At 44.7% G+C, this 23,410-nt stretch overlaps 1 protein-coding gene across 1 annotated transcript in view; it reads right to left on the bottom strand.

Annotated features, from left to right (window-relative positions):
* Window positions 1-1,665: 1,665 nt before the first annotated feature.
* Window positions 1,666-23,410, bottom strand: part of LOC140202252 (solute carrier family 22 member 2-like) — a 42,857-nt gene continuing 21,112 nt past the window's right edge. Inside the window, exons 6-11 of the mRNA XM_072267129.1 lie at window positions 16,861-16,967; window positions 14,258-14,472; window positions 9,787-9,895; window positions 8,604-8,716; window positions 5,291-5,390; window positions 1,666-3,155 (exon numbers count right to left, since the gene is read on the bottom strand). Coding sequence (XP_072123230.1) covers window positions 3,053-3,155; window positions 5,291-5,390; window positions 8,604-8,716; window positions 9,787-9,895; window positions 14,258-14,472; window positions 16,861-16,967 — 747 coding nt within the window. The 3' untranslated portion in view covers window positions 1,666-3,052. The remainder of the gene's footprint in view (window positions 3,156-5,290; window positions 5,391-8,603; window positions 8,717-9,786; window positions 9,896-14,257; window positions 14,473-16,860; window positions 16,968-23,410) is intronic.

Genomic DNA, 23,410 nt, shown 5'->3' with positions numbered 1-23,410 from the left:
CTAGTACTCGCTGGAATTCAGAAGAATGACAGGGATCTGATTGAAACCTATTGAATGTTGAAAGGTCTCGATAGAATGGATTTGGAGAAGATGTTTCCTATAATTGGGGAATCTGGGACCAGAGGGCACAGCCTCAAAATAGAGGGGCGTCCACTTAGAACAGAGATGAGGAGGAATTTCTTTCGCCAGAGGGTGCTAAGTCTGGAATTCATTGCCATAACTGGCTAGGGAGGCCAGGTCACTGAGTGAATTCAAGGCAGAGATTGATAGGTTCTTGATTAGTTGGGGTATGTAAGGTTACGGCAAGAAGGTAGGAGAACGGGGTTAAGAGGGAAATGGATCAGTCATGATGAAATGACAGAGCAGACTCGATGGGCCAAATGGCCTAATTGTTTACTTATGTCTTATGGTCTTCGGGACCAGCTGGAAAAACGGGCTGAGAAATGGCAGATGGAACTTAATGCAGATAAATGCCAGGTGTTGCACTTCAGTAGGACCAAACAAGGTAGGTCTTACTCAGTGAACGGTAGAGCATTGAGTGTGGTAGAACAAAGGGATCTGGGAATACAGGTCCATAATTTGTTGAAAATGGTGTCACAGGTAGATAGGGTCATAAAGAAAGTTTTTGGTACATTGGCTTTCATAAATCAATGTATTGAGTACAGGAGATGGGACGTTATGTTGAAGTTGTATAAGACATCGGTGAGGCCTAATTTGGAGTATTGTCTGCAGTTTTGGTCACATACCAACTGGAAAGATGTAAATAAGGTTGAAAGAGTGCAGAGAAAATCTACAAAGATGTGACTGGGACTAGAGTTATAAGGAAAGATTGAACAGGTCAGGACTGTTTTCTTTAGAACTTAGAAAATTGAGAGGAAATTTGATAGAGGTACTGTATACAAAATTATGAGGGTTATAGATAGGGTAAATGCAAACAGGCCTTTTCCACTAAGGTTGTGTGGGACTACAACTAGAGGTCATGGATTAAGGGTGAGAGGTAAAATGTTTTAAGGGGAAGCTTCTTCACTTAAGTGTTGGGCGTGTGGCCAAGTGGTTAAGGCGTTCATCTAGTGATCTGAAGGTCGCTAGTTCGAGCCTTAGCTGTGGCAGCGTGTTTGTGCCCTTGAGCAAGGCACTTAATCACACGTTGCTCTAGTGTCTGTGCAAGGAGTGGCGCCCCACACAGACTTCCAATCTGTGTCTTGTAAGGCATGAAAATGCCCAATGCAGGCCTCTCATGGTCTGAGTCGACGTTCCCTCCCTCCCCTTCTTCTTCACTCATAGGGTGGTGACTGTGTGGAATGAGCTGCCAGCACAAGTGGTGCATACATTCAAGCTCAATATCAACATTTAAGAGAAGTTTGGGTTGGTACATGGATGACAGGGGTATGAAAGGTTATGGTCCCGGGGCAGGTCGATGGGACTAGGCAGTTTAAATTGATTGACATGGGCTAGACAGACTGAAAGGCTGATCTTTTCTATGACTTTATGGTCACTTCAATCACTTTGCACTAAAATGGACTCTGCTGGTTCTTGCTCCAATTGTGTTCTTTCTTGGAAAAATTGTGGGTAATTTATGTTTTTGTGTGAGTGCTGCTTATCTGATGCTATGTGCCTGTGATGTTGTGCATATGACAAAAGACTCAACTGGATTTGACAAGTGGCTCCAAACAGACTAGATTAGCTTTATTTATTATGTGTACATCAAAACGTACAGCGAAAGGCGTCGTTTGCGGCGAACAAACATCATGGACCAAAGATGCGCTGGGGGCAGCCCACAAGTGTCGGCACCACAGCTCATTCACACTTACCCGTACGTCTTTGGATTGTGGGGAGAAAACTGGGGCACCCAGAGGAAACACGGACGGTCACAGGGAGGACGTACAAACTCCGTATAGACAGCGGCAGGAATCTAGCCCCAACAGCTACATGGTGCACTAGTGCTGATGGAGATCGTGGGAGGAGATGTTGTTGCAAGTCTAAACTAACAGGATTCTGTTTGTGAGGATCCGGCTGTGCAGGGAGATGCCAAGGCCCAGGTCTTGGACTGGGTTTCGAGGGGATGAGCTGTAGTCAGTGAAGAGCTTTCTGATGTGTGCATTTCCACTGTCCAATTGCTCCAGAGCCAATGGAAGGATGTTTGCTGTTGATTGTTGTGGTGGAAGGTGAATTGGATCAGACCTAGTTCACTCCTCAGGCCAGTGTTCAAACACATAGGACAGTGCAGCACAGGAACAAGCCCTTCAGCTCACAATGTTGTGCTGAACCAGCTAAAGAGTAAAGCAAAGAACCCCAAAAAAACTAATTCCTCCTACCCACAATGTCCATATCCCTCCATCTTCCTCATATTTATGAGCCTGTCTAAAAGTCCTTAGAAGTATCTAATGTGTTTGCCTCTACCACCATACCAGGCAGTGCACTCCAGGCATCCCCCTCACATCCCTACCCGCTGTCACCTTCAACGCGTGCCCTCTGGTATTAGACATTTCAACCCTGGGGAAAAGATGCTCCCAGTCTACTCTTTCAGATCTTCCCTCAACCTCCGCCACTCCAGAGAAAGGAACCCAAGTTTGCCCAGCCTCTCATGGTCACACTAGCTCACTCAACCTATCTTCATGAGACCTGCATGTGAACGGCTGCCACGCCCATCTGGGTCCCTGGACAGCGGGAAGGGAAGAGGTGAGCAGAGAGATGCTGCACCTCCTGTACCTGCATGTGGGCGGGGAGTGGTGGGCAGGAAAGGAACGGTGGACCAGGGACCTGCCAAGGGACCCGCCCTGAAATGCCAAAAGGGTACGCAAAGGTGTGCATTCTGCCAGAGACTCTGATGAATAATCTATTGAACGCAAATCCCTTGGATATAAACATTAAGGGTACATCGAAATGCCGCATAACATAGAAAAAGGCATAATCATAAGTCATTAGTATATATAATTACAGAAAGACTGAAAGTTAAGCACTTTTCAAAGTTCTCGGCACTGCAGAGTTTAAAGCATCGAATATTATTGATCAGTAAATATACACCGTATTTGCTTTCGATGATTTAATCTCATCATATGATGATCTCTGAGGCAGGCTCCTTCTCGTTACTTGTTTCTGCTGCGGAATGTGGTACTGCCATCTGATAGCTCGTCTGAGGGGTGACTTTCTTCTTTCTGGAGAAACACGAGGAAGCCACTTTATCAAAGCATGCCAGGCATTTTGTCTTGTATAAGGTTTACATTCAGATTCTCTTCTCCTTGTGGTGTAAGTGATACTGTTACAAGCAGCTGATACTCCCCGTGGTAATTAGGAAACCAACTTAAAGTGGTGCCTGAGAGTCAGGTCATGGAATCACAGAGCACTACGGCACAGAAACAAGCCTTTCGGCCCGTCTAGTCTGTGCCTGCCTGGTGCTCTGCCTAATCCCATCAACATGCACCTGTCCCATAGTCCTGCACACCTCTCTCATCCATGTACCTCTCTTAAATGTTGCATTCGAACCTGCATCCCCCACTTCCTCTGGCGGCTCTTCCTGCACCCTGGGGTGATGATGAGTGGCAATACTCCCCCCTAAATATTCCACCTTTCACCCTAAACCTATAACCTCTGGTTCTAGTCATTCGAGAGAGGGAGTTGATCCGTGGAGGAAGCGAAAACGCAAGCGTGTTCCTTCCACGATGACTGGCAGAGGGAGGGCCTTGGTGAGTCAGGGACTTGGGTGAATAAAGGCGAAAGAAGTAAATAAATTAATAATTCTGAATAAAAAGAAATTACTTAAAAGAGAAGAAGGGCAAAGCAGATCGTGTGTATAGGAGCTGTTGTTTGCAGGAGTCACGATGCATGGTGGCTATATCGGCAAAAGGTGTCTTCACTTCGAGGAACTTCATCTCCAAGGGGATGAGAGCCTGATACAACAGGCAAGAAAGTTTCCTGTGTATTTTGTTCCGAGGGATAGTCACTGACCTTCGATTAGGTACCATGACACTGGTTACTTAGAAGGGACAGGGCTGTGCCGCAGGGATCAGTGCTGAGTTGATTGTAGCTTGTCCTCCACAGTATATCCATCATCTGGAAGATAGGTCAGCAGATTGACAGACAGCACCAAGACTGGGGGTGGGGGGGGGGGAGGGCAAGGAGGGCTTTCAAATTTTGCAGTGGGATCTGGACCAGCTGGTAAAATGGGCTGGAATACGGCAAATGGAACTTAATGCAGGCATGACTGAGGTGTTGCACTTTGGAAGGACACACCAGGGTAGGACTAACACTGTGATAGCGCACTGAGGAGTGAGGTAGGACAGAGGAGTCTGGGAAAACAGACCCATAATTCCTTGAAAATGGTGCCACAGGTAGATGGAGTCATAAAGGTGGCAAATTGGCCTTCATAAATCAAAGTACTCTGTACAGGAGTTGGGATGTTATGTTGAAGTTGTATAAGACTGGTGAAGCCTAATTTGGAGTAGTTTGTGCAATTCTGGTCACCTACCTGCATGAAATATATCAATAAGATTGAAAGAATGCAGAGAAAATTTACAAAGATATTGCCAGGAGCTGAGGACTGACTTTTAGGGAAATGTTAAATAGGTTAGGAATTTATTCCCTGGAGTTTAGGAGAATGAGGAGAGATCTGATAAAGATATACTATATTATGAGGGGTACAGATAGGGTAAATGCAAGCAGGCTTTTTACCACCAAGGTTGGATTAGACTAGAACTAGAGGTTATAGGTTAAAGATGAAAGGTGAGATATTTAAGGGTACCTCCTGTACCTGATAAAGAGTCCACTGAGTGTACGTTTGTGACATCTGCTGCTTTAGCCCATCCACTTCATGATACCACGTGTTGTGCATTCAGAGATGCTCTTCTGCACACCACTGTTGTAATGCATGGTTATTTGAGTTACTGTCGCTCTCCTGTCAGCTTGAACCAGTCTGGCCATTCTCCTCTGACCTGTCTCATTAACAAGGCGTTTTCACCCACAGAACTGTCGCTCACTGGGTGGGGTTTTTTGTTTTTTTACACCATTCTCTGTAAATCCTAGAGACGGTTGTGCATGAAAATCCCAGGAAAGGTTTAGAGGGATATGGGCTAAAGGGGGGGAAATGGGACTAACTTAGATGCTAATGTTAGTATCGACCTTTTGGGCTGAAGGACCTTTTTCCCTGCTGTATAACTCTATGACTTCAATGACAGTAGGTGGCGCTGTGGTACAGGAGCAGCCCAGGTGGCCTATCCTGCCCTTGTTCCTTACGCTTTGTGCTCAGATTGACTTCTGCCTCAGGTGAGTCTCCCACCGTTCCCTGGGTACCTACCGGCCAAGGGTTTCCGCTTCTTCGATGGTCTCTGGTAATCGGATGCCCTTGGTTTCAGGCAGGTACAAGACAAGCCCCCCTGCGAGCAGCGCGATCACCCCTGGAAGTGAACAGGCACACTGTGTGTGAGGACTGGACGACACATTCGCTCGCGAAGAAGACAATCCAGACTTTAATAAGTGAGCTTTGGGAATTTGTATTGGCCACTGAATTAGTAAAGGCTGTTTGGAGTCTCTCCCATTAACCAGCCTGATTAAGAATCAAAGATCAAGGGTCAACTTCATTCACCATTTGCATTTACACGCATTGCTGTGGCGTGTTGGTCAGGAGGCAGCAGGCAACAAAATCAACAACTTTCAACAAATGTATGGAATTAGGGATTATGTAAAAATAGCTAGAATAAAATGTGCATAAATACATTCTCTAACACCTACTTAGAATGTAAACAGCCTTATAATAAAGTGGTTCAAAGTGTTTACGGTGGAGCGCAGTAACTGAAGCAATACATAGAGTGGGGTGGGGTGGCTAACTAGAATAGTTGATCACATTAACTGCCCCAGGGGGCAAGAAACTTTTTTTAAATGGTTTGAAGTTTTAATAGCTCTATAGCACTTTCCACAAGAGAGCTTTTGGACAAGGCAATTTACTGGCTGCGTAGAGTTTCCGCCGTGGCTTTTCCTGCCCGCTTTTTTGCCCTGGACACATAGAAGTCCTGCAGTGATGGTAGACTATACCCAATGAGTGGGTTGCAAAGAGGCTGTGACGAGAGTGGCATGTTGGTGTGCTTCTTTCCACCAGAGCACACTGTGCTGAAGGCCTTAGCTGAAAAATTCTGCAGCCCGGATGACAAACATCAAGTGGCCTGTCTCATGCTGTGAAAGGGCTGTTGTTCACCAGGCAAACTTACAGCCAGGCCCGGTTAGCAACACTGCCATCTGCTGGTACCTCCCTGGAACTGCACCATATCGGGACAGTGAGGGCGTGTTAGCTCAAGATTAGGTTTACCAGAGTGGACATTCACTATTACTATTGGCGGGACTTATATCCATTACACTCCATTACAAGATGATTACACTCATTTCCGGTAAGATAGCAGTGCACATTGTGTAATTAAGGTCCTTTAGGTCTTTGGTGAACGAGTCTGTGGTGGCCAGTGCTATCATGTTTGCTTTTGTGTGCTGGGGCAGCAGGCTGAGGGTAGCAGACACCAACAGAATCAACAAACTCATTCGTAAGGCCAGTGATGTTGTGGGGATGGAACTGGACTCTCTCACAGTGGTGTCTGAAAAGAGGATGCTGTCCAAGTTGCATGCCATCTTGGTCAATGTCTCCCACCCACTACATAATGTTCTGGGTGGGCACAGGAGTACATTCAGCCAGAGACTCATTCCACCGAGATGTACCCTGAGCCAATAAGCTGGTCCTGGACTTATTTCATAACTTACATATTACTATTTAACTATTTATGGTTCTATTACTATTTATTATTTATGGTGCAACTGTAACAAAAACCAATTTCCCCCGGGATCAATAAAGTATGACTACTACTACTACTGCTGCTACTTTAGGCACTGCTGGCTATTCTGAACACCAAGTACTGCAGGTCTACCCCATCTCATTAGTGGAGGAGCTGGTCTTGTTGCTGCACCATGCTGGTGCCTGTTACAAGAAGACGATGGAGGCAGTGCATGGTCTAACAAATAGAGTGAGTGATTGTCCTGGACGTTTATCCTTTGATCACAAGGCCCGGTTGGGCCCTGGCAACGTAAAATACTGCAAGCTTGGTTCACTGGTTCATTGGCGAGACTGGCCTCGGTTGTAGCGCGGACCAGTCCCTCGTGCCGCAGTCGCCCAGGTGAGAGGATGGCGGAGATGGCGGGCTTCCATGATGGGTGGGAGCTGGCCCCTCCCAGTGTTCGCTTCGTGGAAGACAAGCTGAACTGTGCCAGTCTGCGTGATGATCGATCTGCTGAGGGCTTCTTCTTGCTGACGACATCTAGCTATAGATCTTGACACTCAGGGACTTGGGCTATTTGATATTTTTTGTGTGACTATTTTTACTGCTATCATAATTATGTGTGCTGTATATGACTTGTATGACTTTTTTAAATTTATTGGAATACAGTTTGAAACAGGCTCTTCCAGCCTTTCGAACCACAACGTCTCGCAATTCCTCTGATTTAATCCTAGCCTGATCCTGGGACAATTTACAATGGCCAATTAACCGACCAACCAGTACATCCAGACTGTGGGAGGAAACCAGAGCATCCGGAGGAAACCCACGTGGTCACGAGGAGAACGTACAATCTCCTTACAGGCAGTGGCGGGAATTGAACCCAGGTCATTGGTACTGTGAAGCGTTTGTGCTAACCCCTGCGCTACCACGCTGCCGTTTGCCCCAGAGGAACGCTGCTTTGTCCGGCTGTGTTCCTGTATAGCTGAATGACAATTCAACTTGAACGGATGGCCCCATCTGAACGGTGCAATTCTGTGTGGACTACACTTAAAAAACACGTTTACTTCACCCAAGCTGACAAGCTGATCAACACCTCCACCCATTAATCCACCCCACCACCCCCCAACCACGACTACCGAGCATCACCTAACGTACGTACGATCAGTCTTTGTACATCAGATAATCTTATGTATATAAGACCATAAGACATAGGAACAGAATCAGGCCATTTGGCCCATCGAGTCTGCTCTGACATTCTATCAGGGCTGAACCTTTTTTCCCCTCCTCAGTCCCACTCATTCAGTTACTTGTACACTGTGCTTCATGAGTTTACTTTTATACCTATTGTATTCTTTGGGGATCCTTTATTGTTCAGTTTTTTTGTATTTATTGTGCTTTTTATTAATGCTGCATTGGATCCGGAGTAACAATCGTTTGGTTCTCCTTTGCACTCACGTACAGATGGACGATGATGACAATCTTGTATTTCGAATCTGAACACAAGTGCGGTGATACCCCACTCCCAAACACACGCGATCACGGGGAGAAAGTACAAACCCTTTACAGGCAGCGGAGGGAAGACCATAAGACACAGGAACAGATATAGGCCACTCAGCCCATCGAGTCTGCTCTGCCATTCTATCATGGCTGATTTATTATCCCTGTCATCCTCATTCTCCTGCCTTCTCTCCTGGTCTGACTGTCCAATATGGGTCACTTGGTAATCCATTTGCCATTCCAGCTTGTTTTCATTTACAATATACTGTCGCTCAACTGTCCAGTTCCCCCGAAGAATTAAAAAAACATATTCCATTGAATGCAGGCTTAAGTCATTCAAAGTCAAGGCAGCCAACTCACCAAACACGACAAGGGGCAACTCTGTCCACACCACCGCCAACCTGTACAAAGCGAACGGAGCCACCACCCCTCCAAGGTCAGACGTTGCTGAGCATATTGAAACAGCAAAGTTTCTGTTGAAGGAAACAAGCATTTACTTTCTATTTGGATCATAAATTAGCTTCAGAAATTCTTTCCAAATCAAAGAGCAACATTTAATTTTATATAACATGGACTCTCCATAGAGATATTGTCTTGCTTGGATTTATAATTAATTGCAAGTATGCAGAATGTGTGTGTGTGTGTGGGGGGTGGGGTGAGGGTTAAAAATACATTCTGATTTTTTAACTGTTTATTTAATTAAGAGGAAAGTTCTGGATTAATTGGGATCCCCGTCTTTCACTCTTGACAACAGCACAGTGGCACAGCGTGCAAAGCCGCTGCCACTCAGCTCCTGAGGCCCTGGTTCAATACCGGCCTTGGCTGCTGGTAGCGCGGAGTGTTCCCCCTGTACCCCCTTGTTTTCCTCCGGCTGCTCCAGTTCCCTCCGACATTCCCAAAGACGTGCAGGCTGGTAGGTCGGTCGGCTGTCCTAAATTGCCCCCCAGGTGTGAGCGTGAGAGGTAGAATCCCGGAGAGCGGACCAGAACGTTGCAGGGAAACTCTGTGAGGGGTTCAGATTGGTCTGTGTGCTGCCATAGACCTGCAGGGTAAAATAGGTTGGTTCCACCTTCCCCCTCACCTGGTTCCACCTTTCCCCTCACCTGGCTCCACCTTTCCCCTCACCTCTCACTGTTCTTGTTCATCTGTCAATGACTGGCCCCTGTCTCATCCCCCCTCCCCGTCCTCTTTACACCAGTGATCTTCCTTCTCAATTCTCAGTCCTGATGAAGGACTTGACCCCCAAATGTTGACAATTCCTTTGTCCCCTCAGATACTGAGTTTCTCTAGCAGGTTAGTTGTTGATCCTTCTATATTGTACAGAAAAACCCAGTCTTACCATTTGCCAAAATTACTTAAGTATTTCGTTAAACTATTTATTAATGCTTTAAATGTCGAGACTCCTACAAAAATTGACTTCCTGTTCTATATTACTCTAACCAGTGAAGAGAAAGGGTTACCATTAAATGAACCTTCTCTGCCATTTGACATTGAACAGATAAACTAAAAGTTGTCCATTGCAATGAGTAAAATCTGTGCTCACCTTGAAAACGTTGGGTATAATTCAGTGTTTACAAAACAGACCATTAAAAAGGCTGTCGTAATTCCTAGCTTGCCCAAAGATGTGATTACTGTTTTCAGCCAGAAGATATCTGAATTAGAAATAGGTTAGATGTACAATTTGCGAAAGAAAAATAAGAATTTTCTCAAACAAAATCAAACATTTTAACTTTCGTAAACAAGAGAAAATCTGCAGATGCTGGAAATCCGAGCAACACACACAAAATGCTGGAGGAACTCAGCAGGCCAGACAGCAGCTATGGGAATTGAAAATAAAATGGGACACCAAACTATTACCTGTACTTTATCAATCCATAGTTCTGTAGTGTCATCTTAGTTTTATTTCTATTGAGGAAAACGTCTATTCATCTGTTATTTGAAGCATGCAAAGAATTAATGAATATTTAGATTTGTTTACTTCCAAGAGTTAATTTTATAAACTTGCAAAGATTAAAGGATGTTTCCTTTGTCACTCCATGTTTGTACACATTGGTTTGAAATTACCATGATGTGGGGAAGTTGGTCTAACTCTGTCTGTGGTACTGCTCAGGTCCACTGGATCTTTGCCAGTGTATTGATACCCTTCCTGTAGCAGGGTGACCGGAACTGTGCACAGCCATCCCAGTGTGCCCTTCTCACCGCTGTGATGTGACATCCTGACTGCTGGACTTGGGACCCTGACTTATGAAGGAGGCTGTACCACGTGCCCTCTTCACAACCCTGTCAGAGGGAGCAGTTCTCTGCAGGTGTACAATGTCCAATCCACTCGAGGTTTCCTAGCCGAAGCATACTACAGTGCTGGCGAACATTCCATCCGTTCCTCCCACAGATACGACATGACCTGCTCGGTTCCTCCGGCAGATTCTGTAGTGACACACCACTGCCCTTCACGACCACCCAGCTCCTGGGTTGGTTAGGCACCACCTAGTTAAGTACTCATCAAACTCTTTTTCTTGTGTGAATATTTAAAACTTTCACAGACCTCTGTTGCACTTTTTTTTTTAAAAACAAAGCATTTATTATGTACTGGATGGTAGGCAGGGAACACTGAGAAGTTTTTCGGGAATACTGCGTCTATACATTCCCGATGAAGGGTCTCGGCCCGAAATGCTGACCGCTCATTCCTCTCCGTAGACGCTGCCTGCCTGATCGTGGAGAAGATCCTGACTGTCTGTACTGTGGTTTGGTATGGAAACACTAATGCCCCAGAACGAAGCAGCCTACAAAAAGAGGTGAATACAGCCCAGTCCGTCACACGTAAAGCCCTCCCCACCATTTGTCATATCTACAAGGGGAACTGCCCTGCCACAAAAAAGCAGCATCCATTATCAACGACCCCCTCCCCCGCCAACCATCCAGGCCACTGCTGCTGCCATCGGAAAGGAGCATCGGAACTCACACCACCGGGTTCAGGAACAGTTATTACCCCTCTACCATCAGGCTCCTGAACCAGTCTGGGTAACTTCACTCACCTCAACTCTGAACTGACTCCACAACCTATGGACTCACTCTTAACTCATGCTCTCAGATTTATTTATTTATTTATTTTTCTGCGGTATGGGCATGGCTAAACACACTCATTTCTCATTGTCAAAGTCATAGTCATAGTTTATTGATCCCAGGGGGAAATTGGTTTTCATTACAGTTGCACCATAAATAATAAATAGTAATAGAACCATAAATAGTCAAATAGTAATATGTAAATTATGGCAGTAAATTATGAAATAAGTCCAGGACCAGCCTATCAGCACAGGGTGTCTGATCCTCCAAGGGAGGAGTTGTAAAGTTTGATGGCCACAGGCAGGAATGACTTCCTATGACGCTCTGTGCTGCATCTCGGTGGAACGAGTCTCTGGCTGAATGTACTCCTGTGCCCACCCAGTATTGCTAGGGACTTTCAGACTATTCTAGTGGTGTTTAGTATCTTTATGATGATTTATATAGATATTCCTGTGAGGCTTAATTGTAAATGTTATTGTGTAGTGACTTTGGAATGATACCAGTTACAAATATTACTGTCGGGACAATGTATACCCTGTTCATGTTCCATAGTCTTTCAATTTCCTCTTTTGATTCAGCATATTTCTGATGTTTTTCATTTATTGATTTCTATAAGTTGTGTGTGTTTGAAATGGCTATATCTCTTAAATAAGTTGCTTGTTTATCCTGTAATATTATATCCAGATGGTTACTATGGATTGTCCTGTCTGTAATAGTGGATCGGTTGAAATATAATTTGTAGGATTCTGACTCTAAAACTGGATCAGGCATGTATTTACAGTAAGGTATGGTGTTTTTTTATCAGTTTGTATTTTAAAGCAAGATCTTGTTGAATGATCTTTGCCACTTGATTGTGCCTGTGTAAGTAATCAGATTGAGTTAAACTGCTACAGGATCCTGTAATGTGTTGGATTGTTTCTGCATTCTTTGGTTTGAATTTGTTGGCATTTAATTATGTATTTTTGATAATTTTTTGGTTAACCTCCTGGTTCTGCATTGCCACAAGGAAATCCTTCAGTTTAAACTATTAAGTCTACACTGTAATATTTATGTAAATCTTCAGAAGGATACAAAACACCTCTGAGCTGGGCATTCGACACTTCCTTATCGACATCTAGCCTGCTTAGATTGTGGGGACGTCTTTCATGGAGGGCCATGCTCTTCCATTGGTTAATTTTTTCTTCTGTTGTGTTGACATTTTTCTGGGTGGTGCTTTCATCTAAGCTTAGTGGTGCGTACTTCTTATTGAAATTGCATCTGCCCACATAGAGGGCTGAATCCTGTTTTCATTGCTGAAAATACTGTACTGTATATCCTTAGATCTGTAAGTACATTCAAGTACACAGAGTGGTTTCTAAAATTTGTCATTTCAGTTCTTATTTTTCTTTATAAAATTTCCAGATTTTATATGTTTTACATGTTTTCCAGTAAGTACATGTTCAGCACAACATTGTGGGCCGAAGGGCCTGTATTGTGCTGTAGGTTTTCTATTCTAGATTGTTTACAGACCAAGATATTATGTCAAAAGAATACGTTAATATAGGTAGAGTGAAACTGTTTATTTCCTTGGTTATATTTTTACTGATGAGCTCATTTTCTTAAGCCTTGGAGTAAATTCTGTCAAAAGCTTTCCCCTTATCACACTATCAACTATTTTCTTTGCTTGTTGATATCCTAGATACTTACATGTTCATATTCATTCACGAGTTGTATTGTATCCTGATGCTCTGTTTTATATTCTACCAACTCTAATGCACCTTCCTTTATGTTTAACATCCTGCACTTATCTAATACAAAGTTCATGTTTATATCTTAATAGAATTTTTTTCTACTATTTGAACTAATTGCTTTAGCTTTACTGATGAAGGAGCGTATAATTTCAAATGGTTCAGGTGTAGAAGGTGTGTCAAGGTATAATTCGTTTGGTTGTCTCCGATTGGATATGCTGTTTTCATCCAATTCAATAAATTAGAGAGCGGGATTAAAGCTAGACAGACCCATAGTGAGTTTAGAGAGTTACCCTGGAAAATGCCTCGGTTTATTATTATTATTATTCTTTTTTGTATTTGCGAAGTTTTTCTTCTTTTGCACATTGATTGTTTGTCAGTCCTTGCTTGTGTATAGCCTTTCATTGATTCTGTTGTATTTCTTTGTTCTATTGTGAGAGCCTGCAAGTAAAGGAATCTCTCAGTAGTACATGGTAAGATATACATACTCTGATAATAGATTTACTTTGAACTTTTGAAATTGACCTACTGAGTTCCTCCAGTGTTTTGTTTGTATCACTCTATACATTCCTGCATCGATATCAATCTCAGCCAAACGTGAATATAATGTAAACATGAGGAAAACTGCAGATGCTGGAATTTCAAGCAACACACATAAAAGTGAATATAATGTTAACCTTTGAGAGAAGATGTAACTTATTTTAAACTGGTACTAGAAGTTATTGGGTGGCAGGGTGGAGATGCATCTCTACCAAAGGAGCTGCAGGGTTCTCCTTCCCTCCAAAAGCCTGCAGGTCACCCTTGGGTGAGGTGTAGCACCCTGTTTAGCCCCCCCGCCCCCGATCAGGGTCACATGAAGCTATGGGAGGAGGTGGTGGATGGTTGTATGAGCAGCTGGTGCAGATCACAAGTCCTGGTTATGCGACCACTGACACAGGCAGACAATCTCTGAAGAGTATTGATAATGGCTGGAGCCACCCATCTTGTAAAGGCAGGCTACTTCTGTAGAAAAACTTGACAAGAATGATCACAGTCACCATGATCACCTACATCATACGACAAGGCACATGACGATGATGATGACTAGAGATTAACATGGTCACCTTATCTTTCTCCTGCAAAACACCAGGATGGGCAGTAATATTTAGACTGTTAAGCTGCACCTTGGTCACAACACTGATGTGACTGCACCTTCTGGACTTGGACCCAGTTCAATGTTGAGCTTACCATCAGGGATGAAGGCAGTCACCAGGCAGGTTACCCCTGCCAACAGGTAGCTGGCTGCAAAAGGCCAGCGGCGCCCGACTCGATCGACCAGCAGCACAATGAAGATCGCCGAAGGGATTTCCATCAATCCAGAGAAGAAGAAGTTGAGGTAAACGTCCCCTCCTATAACTCCCAGGCGCATCACGAGGCCGAGATACACCATAGCACTGACAAACCTGAAACAAAGGAGCTTCCCGTTGAGGCGATGTGCTGGCTCAGTAACCACAGAGACTTCTATCCCATCTCTGAATCCCTCAGCTTCCCCTACATGGACCCCAACTACACTTCCTGCTGCCTCAGGAAAGTAGGCGACGTAATTTCAGATCCCCTCCTACCCTGGCTGCTCTCTCTTCCCTCCCCCTTCCTGTTGGGTAGAAGATAAGCAAGTTTGAGAGCCAATTCCACCATGCTCAAGGATAACTGTTATCAGATCCTTGAGTGAACCTTTTAGGTGATAGAGGTGATTTCTTGATCTCTCAGTCTACCTCTTCGCGATTCCTGTACTTTATTGTCTGCCTGCACTGCACTTCCTCTAGAACTATAATACTTTATTCTGCAATCTCGTTTCCTTTTGTACTGCCTCGATGCAGTTATGTGAACCGTGGTCTCGCTGGCTGACACAAAAACAAAATTGTTTCACTGTGTCCCTGTACACGGGACAATAATGAGCCAATTACCACTTAATTCAGGGCCCGGCCCTGTCCCGTACATGGAGACGTGGAAGGATACTGTGGCCTTCTCCTTGCTTCCTTTCGATACCTCTTGGATCTTGCTGGCCAGAAACTGTCACATGAACAAGAAACGGGTGGCATGGCGGCATCGTGGTTAGCACGTCGCTTTACAGCGCCAGCGGTAAGATCGCGGTTCGATTCCCGCCGCAGTCTGTGGGGAGTCTGTACGTACATCCCGTGACCGCGTGAGTTTCCTCCAGGTGCTCCGGTTTCCTCCCACAGACCAAAGGCGCAAGTGTTGGTAAGTTGTGAGCGTGCTAAGTTGGTGCCGGGGGAGGGGGGAGGGGTAGTGACACTTGTGGGCTGCCCAGCACAATCCCACTGATTGGATTTGATGCAAACAATGCATTTCACCGTATGTTCTGATGTACATCTGACATACAAAGACAATCTTAAAATACCTTCGGAGTGAAGTTCTGGGATGTCTCGAGTGTGGGGAAAGGACTCTAGTCAAATTCACTGGGGGCAAATCACAGCTGTGGAGACTGCTGTGGAATCTGGGTACTCTCACAAGTGGGCAGTGGAAGAAATCGGTTATCACACATGTGAGAATGCACATTCCAGCCAGTTTGGATTTCTCAGTAACTGTATTTAACTCCCTTACTTTCAATTCAGTCTTGCTAAATCTTGATCAAAGCACAGTGATGACTATGGGCCCTGCTTACCTGAAGCCACGTTCCAGGAAAAGAAATTAATAATTTAGATAGACACTGTAAAGGCGCTGCATTAACTTAGTATTAAGTTACTGCTTCCGAGCCACAGTGGCGGTGTTAGCTTTGTCTGAGAGTTATTTTCCTTTGTTCTGTGCATTTCTTATTAAAACTCAGTGAACGGTTCATTCCGGGTCTGTGTCTCTCCCTCTGCACTTGGGACATCACCAAAATCCTGTTAGGGCAAAGGCTTTGGTCAAATTCTGGAGATCCCTTTCGTTTAATCTTTTGAAATGTATTGAGGGTGTTGCAGAAGGGCCCATCGCTAAAGGCAGAGATGGCGGTAGGCAATATAAAGTTAATATCCCTACTGACCTCTAACCCTTGACCCTCTGTCCTCTTCCAGCTCACCTAATGAGCAGCAGGTGTGGGACGGTAAAGGTAGGGGGGCTGTCACACGTAATGAGATACAGGTTTTGCAAGCTTTCTATCTGGAACGTTTCAAAGCATTGAGGTAGTACAAGGAAAAAGCAATTACAGAATGCAGAATATAGTGTTACAGTTGCAGAGAAAGTGTGGTACAGGTAGACAATAAAACCCAAGGGACATGAGAAGGTAGATGATGAATGATAGGGGTGGCACGATAGCACAGCAGTAAGTGCAATGCTTTATAACACCAGCTGTCAGATCGGGGTTCAGGACCCGCCACTGCCTGTAAGGATTTTGAACGTTCTCCCCTTGACTGCATGGGTTTCCTCCGGGTGCTCCAGTTTCCTCCCACAGTCCAAAGACGTACAATTAAGATTGGTGAGTAACGGGCTTGTAGGTTGTCCCCAACACAATCCTCGCTGATTCGATTTTAACAAAAAACAGCGCATTCTGCTGCATGTTTCGGTGTCCATGTGACAAATAGTGCTAACCTTTATCTTTAACAGAATCACAATTGGTTTCGGGTGAAAGTCACGTCAGCACTAAGCACAAATTTGAACTTACAGAGGTGAGCAAGCTTTGGGCTTGGACCTCATTCTAATGACTGCAAGGTGGTGGGGATGCTGTAGCAACCCAATCTTCATTGTGTCTTGTTGCCTCTTTGCACAGCGGAGTCCTCAGCACACTTCCCAGCAACACTTGGACGCGAAAGCTAATTCATGTTGAAACAGAGGAATTATAAAAAAGCTCTTACCAGCTGTACATCAGAATAAGAGTGTGCTTCCTTATCTGTGGTGTTTTCACCAGGTCCGTGAAAGCTGGCTTTCTTAGCTCATCTTCAGAATTTTCAATTTTGACCGTCTGCAGTTAGGAGAATCCCAAAATGACAAAATGACCTAGAAAACCATCTACTTATTAATTAACTGTACAAAAAGTCACTGCAATTCAAATATTGCAGATTAAAAAAATAGATCAGCTGTTTGAGTGGTGTCACAACAACAACCTTGCTCTCAACACCAGTAGGACCAGGGAATTGATTGTGGATTTCAGGAAGGGGAAGTCGAGGGACACCAGTCCTCTTCGAGGGATCGGCAGTGGAAAGGCTGAGCACCTGGGTGTCAACGTCTCTGAAGCTCTATCCTGGACCCAGTATATTGATGTAATTATGAAGATGGCACACCAGTGGCTATACCTCATTTGATGTTTGAGGAGATTTGATATGTCACCAAAGACTGCTGCAAATTTCAACAGACGTACATACAGTGGAGAGCATTCTGACCATTTGCTTCAGTGCCTGGTGTGGAGGGGCCACTGCACAGGATTAGAAAAAGCTGCAGAGGGTTGTAAACTCAGCCATTAGGCTCCCCAGTATCGAGGAAATCAAAAGGTGGTGCCTCAGAAGGGCAGCGTCCATCATTGAGGACCCCCTCCACCTCGGACATGCCCTCTTCTCATTGCTACCGTCAGAGAGGCCGTACAGCATTCCTTTGTTCTGAGTCTCTGCCATCTGATCCTAGACTCTCCCACCAGAGGAAACATCTTCTCCCTATCCACTCTATATAGACTATTCAACAGTTGATAGGTTTCAATGAGATTTTATAGAAACATAGAAAACCTACAGCACAATACAGGCCCTTTGGCCCACAAAGCTGTGCCAAGCATGTCCTTACCTTAGAAATGACCTAGGGTTACCCATAGCCCTCTATTTTTCTGAGCTCCTTGTACCTGTCCAGGAGTCTCTTAAAAGACCCTATTGTATCCACCTCTACCACCATCCCCGGTAGCCCATTCCACGCACTCACCACTCTCTGCGTAAAAAAACTTACCCCTGATATCTCCTCTGTACCTACTTCCAAGCACCTTAAAACTGTGCCCTCGCATGCTAGCCATTTCAGCCCTGAGGAAAAGCCTCTGACTAGCCACACGATCAATGCCTCTCATTATCTTGTACACCTCTATCATGTTACCTCTCATCCTCCATCGCTCCAAGGAGAAAAGGCCGAGTTCACTCAACCCATTCTCATAAGGCATGCTCCCCAATCCAGGCAACATCCTTGTAAATCTCCTCTGCACCCTTTCTATAGTTTCGACATCCTTTCTATAGTGAGGCGACCAGAACTGAGCACAGTACTCCAAGTGGGGTCTGACCAGGGTCCGATATAGCTGCAACATTACCTCTCGGCTCCTAAACTCAATCCCATGATTGATGAAGGCCAATGCACTGTATGCTTTTTTCCCTCCTCACTCTTCTAAATTCCAGTGAGTAAAGGCCAAGAACCTCATATGATAAGCCTTTCATTGCTGGAATAATTCTCGTAAACCTCCTCTGAACCTTCTCCAATGACAGCACATCCTTTCATAAATAAGGGATCCAAAACCGCTCACAAGTACCTTATAAAGCCTCAGCATTACATCATTGCTTTTATATTCTAGTCCTTTGGAAATGAGTGTTAAAATTGCAGCTGCCTTCCTCAGCATCCTAACCCTAACCTGCAAATTAATCTTTAGGGAATTCTGCACAAGGACTCGCAAGTCCCTTTGCACCTCGGAGTTCTGAATTTTCTCCCCATTTAGAAAATAGTCTTTGTTTTTATTCCATCTACCAATACATTTTCCAACACTGTATTCTATCTGCCACTTCTACACCCATTCTCCTAATCTGTCTATGTCCTTCTGAAGCCTCCCTGCTTCCTTAACGATACCTGGCCCTCCACCTATCTTTGTATCATCCACGAATTTGACCACAAAGCCATCAATTCCGTCATCCAAATCATTGGCAAATAACATAAAAAAAAGTGATTCCCAACACCAAACTCCTGTGGAACACCACTACTCACAAGCAGCCAATCAGAAAAGGCTCCTTTTACTTCCACTCTTTGCCTCCTTCCAATCAGCCAGTGCTCTATCCATACTAGTATCTTTCCTGTAATACCATGGGCTCTTATATTGTTAAGGATCTTGTCAAAGACCATCTGAAAATTTAAGTGCATGACATCCACCGATTCTTCTTTGTCTATCCTGCTTGTTATTTTCTCAAAGAATCCCAACATATTTGTCAGACAAGACTTTCCCTTAAGAAGACCATGTTGATTTTGGCCTATTTTATCATGTGCCTCTAAGTACCCGAAACCACATCCTTAACAATCAACTCCAACATTTTCCCAACCACTGAGGTCAGACTAACTGGCCTACAGTTTCTTTTCTTCTGCCTCCCTCCCTTCCTGAAGAGTGGAGTGACATTTGCAATTTTCCAATCCTCCAGGACCATGTCCGAATCCATTGATTCTTGAAAGAACATTGCTAATGTCTCCACAATCTCTTCTCCTGCTTCTTTCAGGACCCTGGGATCTAGTCTATTTGGTCCAGGTGACTTATCTACCTTCAGACCTTTTAGCTTCCCAAGCACCTTCTCACTAGTAATGGCAACTTCACACACCTCTGCCTCCTGACACTCATGAACTGCTGGCATTCTGTTAGTGTCTTCCACAGTGAAAACTGATGCAAAATATTTATTCAATTAATCTGCCATTTCCTTGTCCCCATTACTACTTATCCAACATCATTTTCCAGCGGTCCGACATCTATTCTCACCCCTCTTTTACTCCTTATATATCTGAAAAAGTATTTGGTATCCTTTTTCATATCATCCACTAGCTTACTTCATATTCAATCTTTTTCCTTATGGCTCTTAAGTTGCCTTCTGTAGGTTTTAAAAAGTTTCCCAATCCTCTAACTTCCCACTAATTTTTGCTTTATTATATGGCCTCTCTTTTGCTTTAATGTTGGTTTTGACTTCTCTTGCATCATCCTGCCTACAGAATACTTGGTCTTCTTTGGGATGTATCTATCTTGCACCTTCCAAATTGCTCGCAGAAGCTCCAGCCACTGCTTCTCTGCCATCACCTCTGCTGCTAGTGTCCCCTTCCAATCAACTTTAGCCACTTCCTCTCTCACACCTCCGTAATTCCCTTTACTCCACTGAGTACTGATACGTCTGACTTTAGTTTCTCTCGCTCAAATTGCAGGGTGAATTCATATCATTTAATGATCACTGTCTCCTAAGGGTTCTTTTACCTTAATCTCCCTAATCAAATCCAGTTCATTACACAACACCCAATCCAGAAGAGCTGATTCCCCAGTGGGCTCAAACACAAGCTGCTCTAAAAACCCATCTCATAGGCATTCCGCAAATTCCCTCTCTTGGTATCCAATCTATCTGCATAGTGAAATCCCATGACTATCGTAAAATTGCCCTTTTGACATCCCTTTTCTATCCCCCACTGTAAATTGTAGCCCACATCCTGGCTACTGTTTGGAAGCCTGAATATAACTCCCTTCAGGGTCTTTTTACCCTTGCAGTTTCTTAAATCCACTCAAAGGGATTCTACATCTTCCAATCCTATGTCACCTCTTTCTAAGGATTTGTCTCAATTTTTACCGACAGAGCCTCACCAGTCTGACTGCCTACCTGCCTGTCCTTTTGGTACAAGGTATATTGCTAGATGTTAAGGTCCCAACGATAATCTTCTTTCAGCCTCGATTCAGTGATGCCCACAACATTAGAACTGCCAATCTCTTTCTGCACTACAAGATCGTCTACCTTATTCCATATATTGTGTGCATTCACTTTCAGTCTGTATCTGTCACCCTTTTCAATTTTGTCCCCATTTTACACTGCATCTCATCCCACTGACTGCAATTTTGCTCTGTCATCTGCCTGTCCTCCCTGACAGTCCACTACTCTCTATCAACAGCCCCATCACTCCAGCAACCATCCCCCTGCCAAGTTAGTTTAAACCATCCCCAACAGTTCTTTCGAACTTGCATGTAAGGATAGCCCGTTCCTTTTGTACAGGTCATACCTTCTCCAGAAAAGATCCCAATGATCCATAAATCTGAACCCCTGCCCCCTGCACCAGTTCCTCAGACCACATTCATCTGCCAAATCATCCTCTTCTTACCCTCGCTGGCGCATGGCACCAGTCGCAATCCAGAGATTGCTACCCTGGAGGCCCTGCCTTTCAGCTTTCTACCTAGCTCCTTAAATTCTCTCTGCATGACCTGCTCACCTTCCCTACCTATGCCATTGGTGCCAAAATGTACCAAGGCTTCTGGCTGCTCACCCTCCCCCTTTAGAATGACATGGACCCGATGTGAGACATCCCTGATCCTGGCACTTGGGAGGCAACATCCCATCCAGGTGTCTCTATTGTGTCCACAGAATCTCCTGTCTAGTCCTGACTATGGAAGCCCCTATTAGTACTGCAGTCCTCTTCTCCCTTTTTTCCTTTCTGAGCCACAGTGCCAAAGTCGGGGCCAGAGACCTGGCTGTGCGCCCCCCCCCAGTAGGGGAACAGCCACAGGGGTACTCTGTACTGGCTGCCCATTTCTGCTCCCTGTCCAAACAGTCACCCTACAACTTAGGGGTGACTACTTTCCTGTAGCTTCTACCTATCACCTCCTCAGCTTTCTGTACGAGACGAAGGTCATCGAGCTGTAGCTCCAGTTCCTTAACACGTTCTCTGAGGCGCTGCAGTTCTGATCCGGTGCTGATGTGGTTATCAGGGAGGCTGGAGGTCTCCCAGAATCCCAACATCTCAGAAAAACAGACCCTGGAGCCGTCCTCACTGCGCTAACTAAAGCGCTAACAGATGAAGAATGAAGAGCGAAGAAGAAAGAAGAAACTTATCAGATATGTACCTCACCCAAGTCTGTTCTCGCATAAGCCTGATAAGCTAAAACCTCCCCACTCTAACCCAGGTCTACTCACACAATGGCTGCTCCACTTTTGCCTGCCTCGATTTTATTTTCTCTTGCTAATGAGTTGTGAATGCACTGCCAAAAAAGTCAAACTCCCGCTAAAGCTCCTTTATTAAATCTTTCGCTCCCAGACCTGCACGAGGCCTCCTCGATTGATTCAACTGCAACTGTGCCACCAAGAAAAAAAACAGTGGAATTAATGGAACTACAGAGGCAAGGGAGAGGTACTGGCCATAGATGATTACAAGGGAACACTAGCAGGGCTGACAGCAGAATGGCATTGGCTGGAGTTTCTGGGAGCAATTTAGAAGGAGCAGGATAGATTCATCCCAAAGATGAAGAAATATTCTAAAGGGAGGGTGAGGAAACCATGGCTGACGAGGCAAGTCACAGGCAGCATAAAAGCAAAAATTAATGGGAAGCTAGAGGATTGGGAAACTTTAAAAAAGCAGCAAAAGGCAACTGGAAAAACAAGGCGAGAAAGGATGAAATATGAAGGTAAACTAGCCAATAATATAAAAGAGGATGCCTAAAGTCTTTTCAGAGTAAAAGAGAGATGAGAGTGGATATTGGAACAAAGGAAAATGAGGCTGGAGAGATAGTAATGGAGGCAGAAAGAAATGGCGGATGAACTGAATAAGTATTTTGTGTCAGTCTTCACTGTGGAAGACACCAGCAGTATGTCAGAAATTCAAGAATGACAAGGGGCAGAAGTGAGTGTAGCTGCTATTACTAAGGAGAAGGTGCTTGGGAAGCTGAGGGGTCTGAAGGCAGATAAGTCACCTGGACCAGATGGACTACAACCCAGGGTTCTGAAAGAGGTGGCTGAAGAGATTGTGGAAGTATTAGTAATGATGTTTCAAGGATCAGTAGACTCTGGAATGGTTCCAGAAGATTGGAAAATTGGAAACATCACTCTGCTCTTTAAGAAGGGAGTGAGGCAAAAGACAGGAAATAAAAGGGCAGTTAGCCTGACTACAGTGGTTCGGAAGATGTTGGAATTCATTATTAAGGATGGGGTTTTGAAGAAGTTGGAGGTGCCTGATAAAATAGGTTGAAGTCAGTGTGGTTTCCTCAAGGGACAATAAGTCAGCCATGATGGAATGGCAGAGCAGACTTGATGGGCCAAATGGTCTAGTTCTTCTCCTATGTCTTATGGTCTAATGGTCTGATTCTGAAAGCAACAGGCTTAACCTAAAGCAATTGTTACGAACTTCAGACCCAGCAGTTTCAGGGCACAACTCGTAATAAGCATTGGTTTTGAAAAGGAACTCACAAAATACTGGAAATGTTTTACCAGGGTGCTCAGAACTTTGGTTCTTTGGTCCAGGCATTGTGATCGCGTAATTTTGTTTTTGTTACAGGGACATGGATATTTTAACAGTGAACTGAGGTAGTTCAAGGATACAGACTGGTGTCAGCTCAGATTCTGGCGCCCATGGGCCACGTCTGAGGAGAGGCTGGGCACCGATGTCGAGTGAAGCAGACTCCCATTTGGTAGCAGTGCTGCCTCACGGTAGCAGAGCCAGATGACGAGAAGCTCC

Source organism: Mobula birostris, chromosome 8 (assembly GCF_030028105.1).
Source record: "Mobula birostris isolate sMobBir1 chromosome 8, sMobBir1.hap1, whole genome shotgun sequence".
Classification (NCBI taxonomy): domain Eukaryota; kingdom Metazoa; phylum Chordata; class Chondrichthyes; order Myliobatiformes; family Myliobatidae; genus Mobula; species Mobula birostris.
This window is presented reverse-complemented; position numbering and strand designations above follow the sequence as displayed.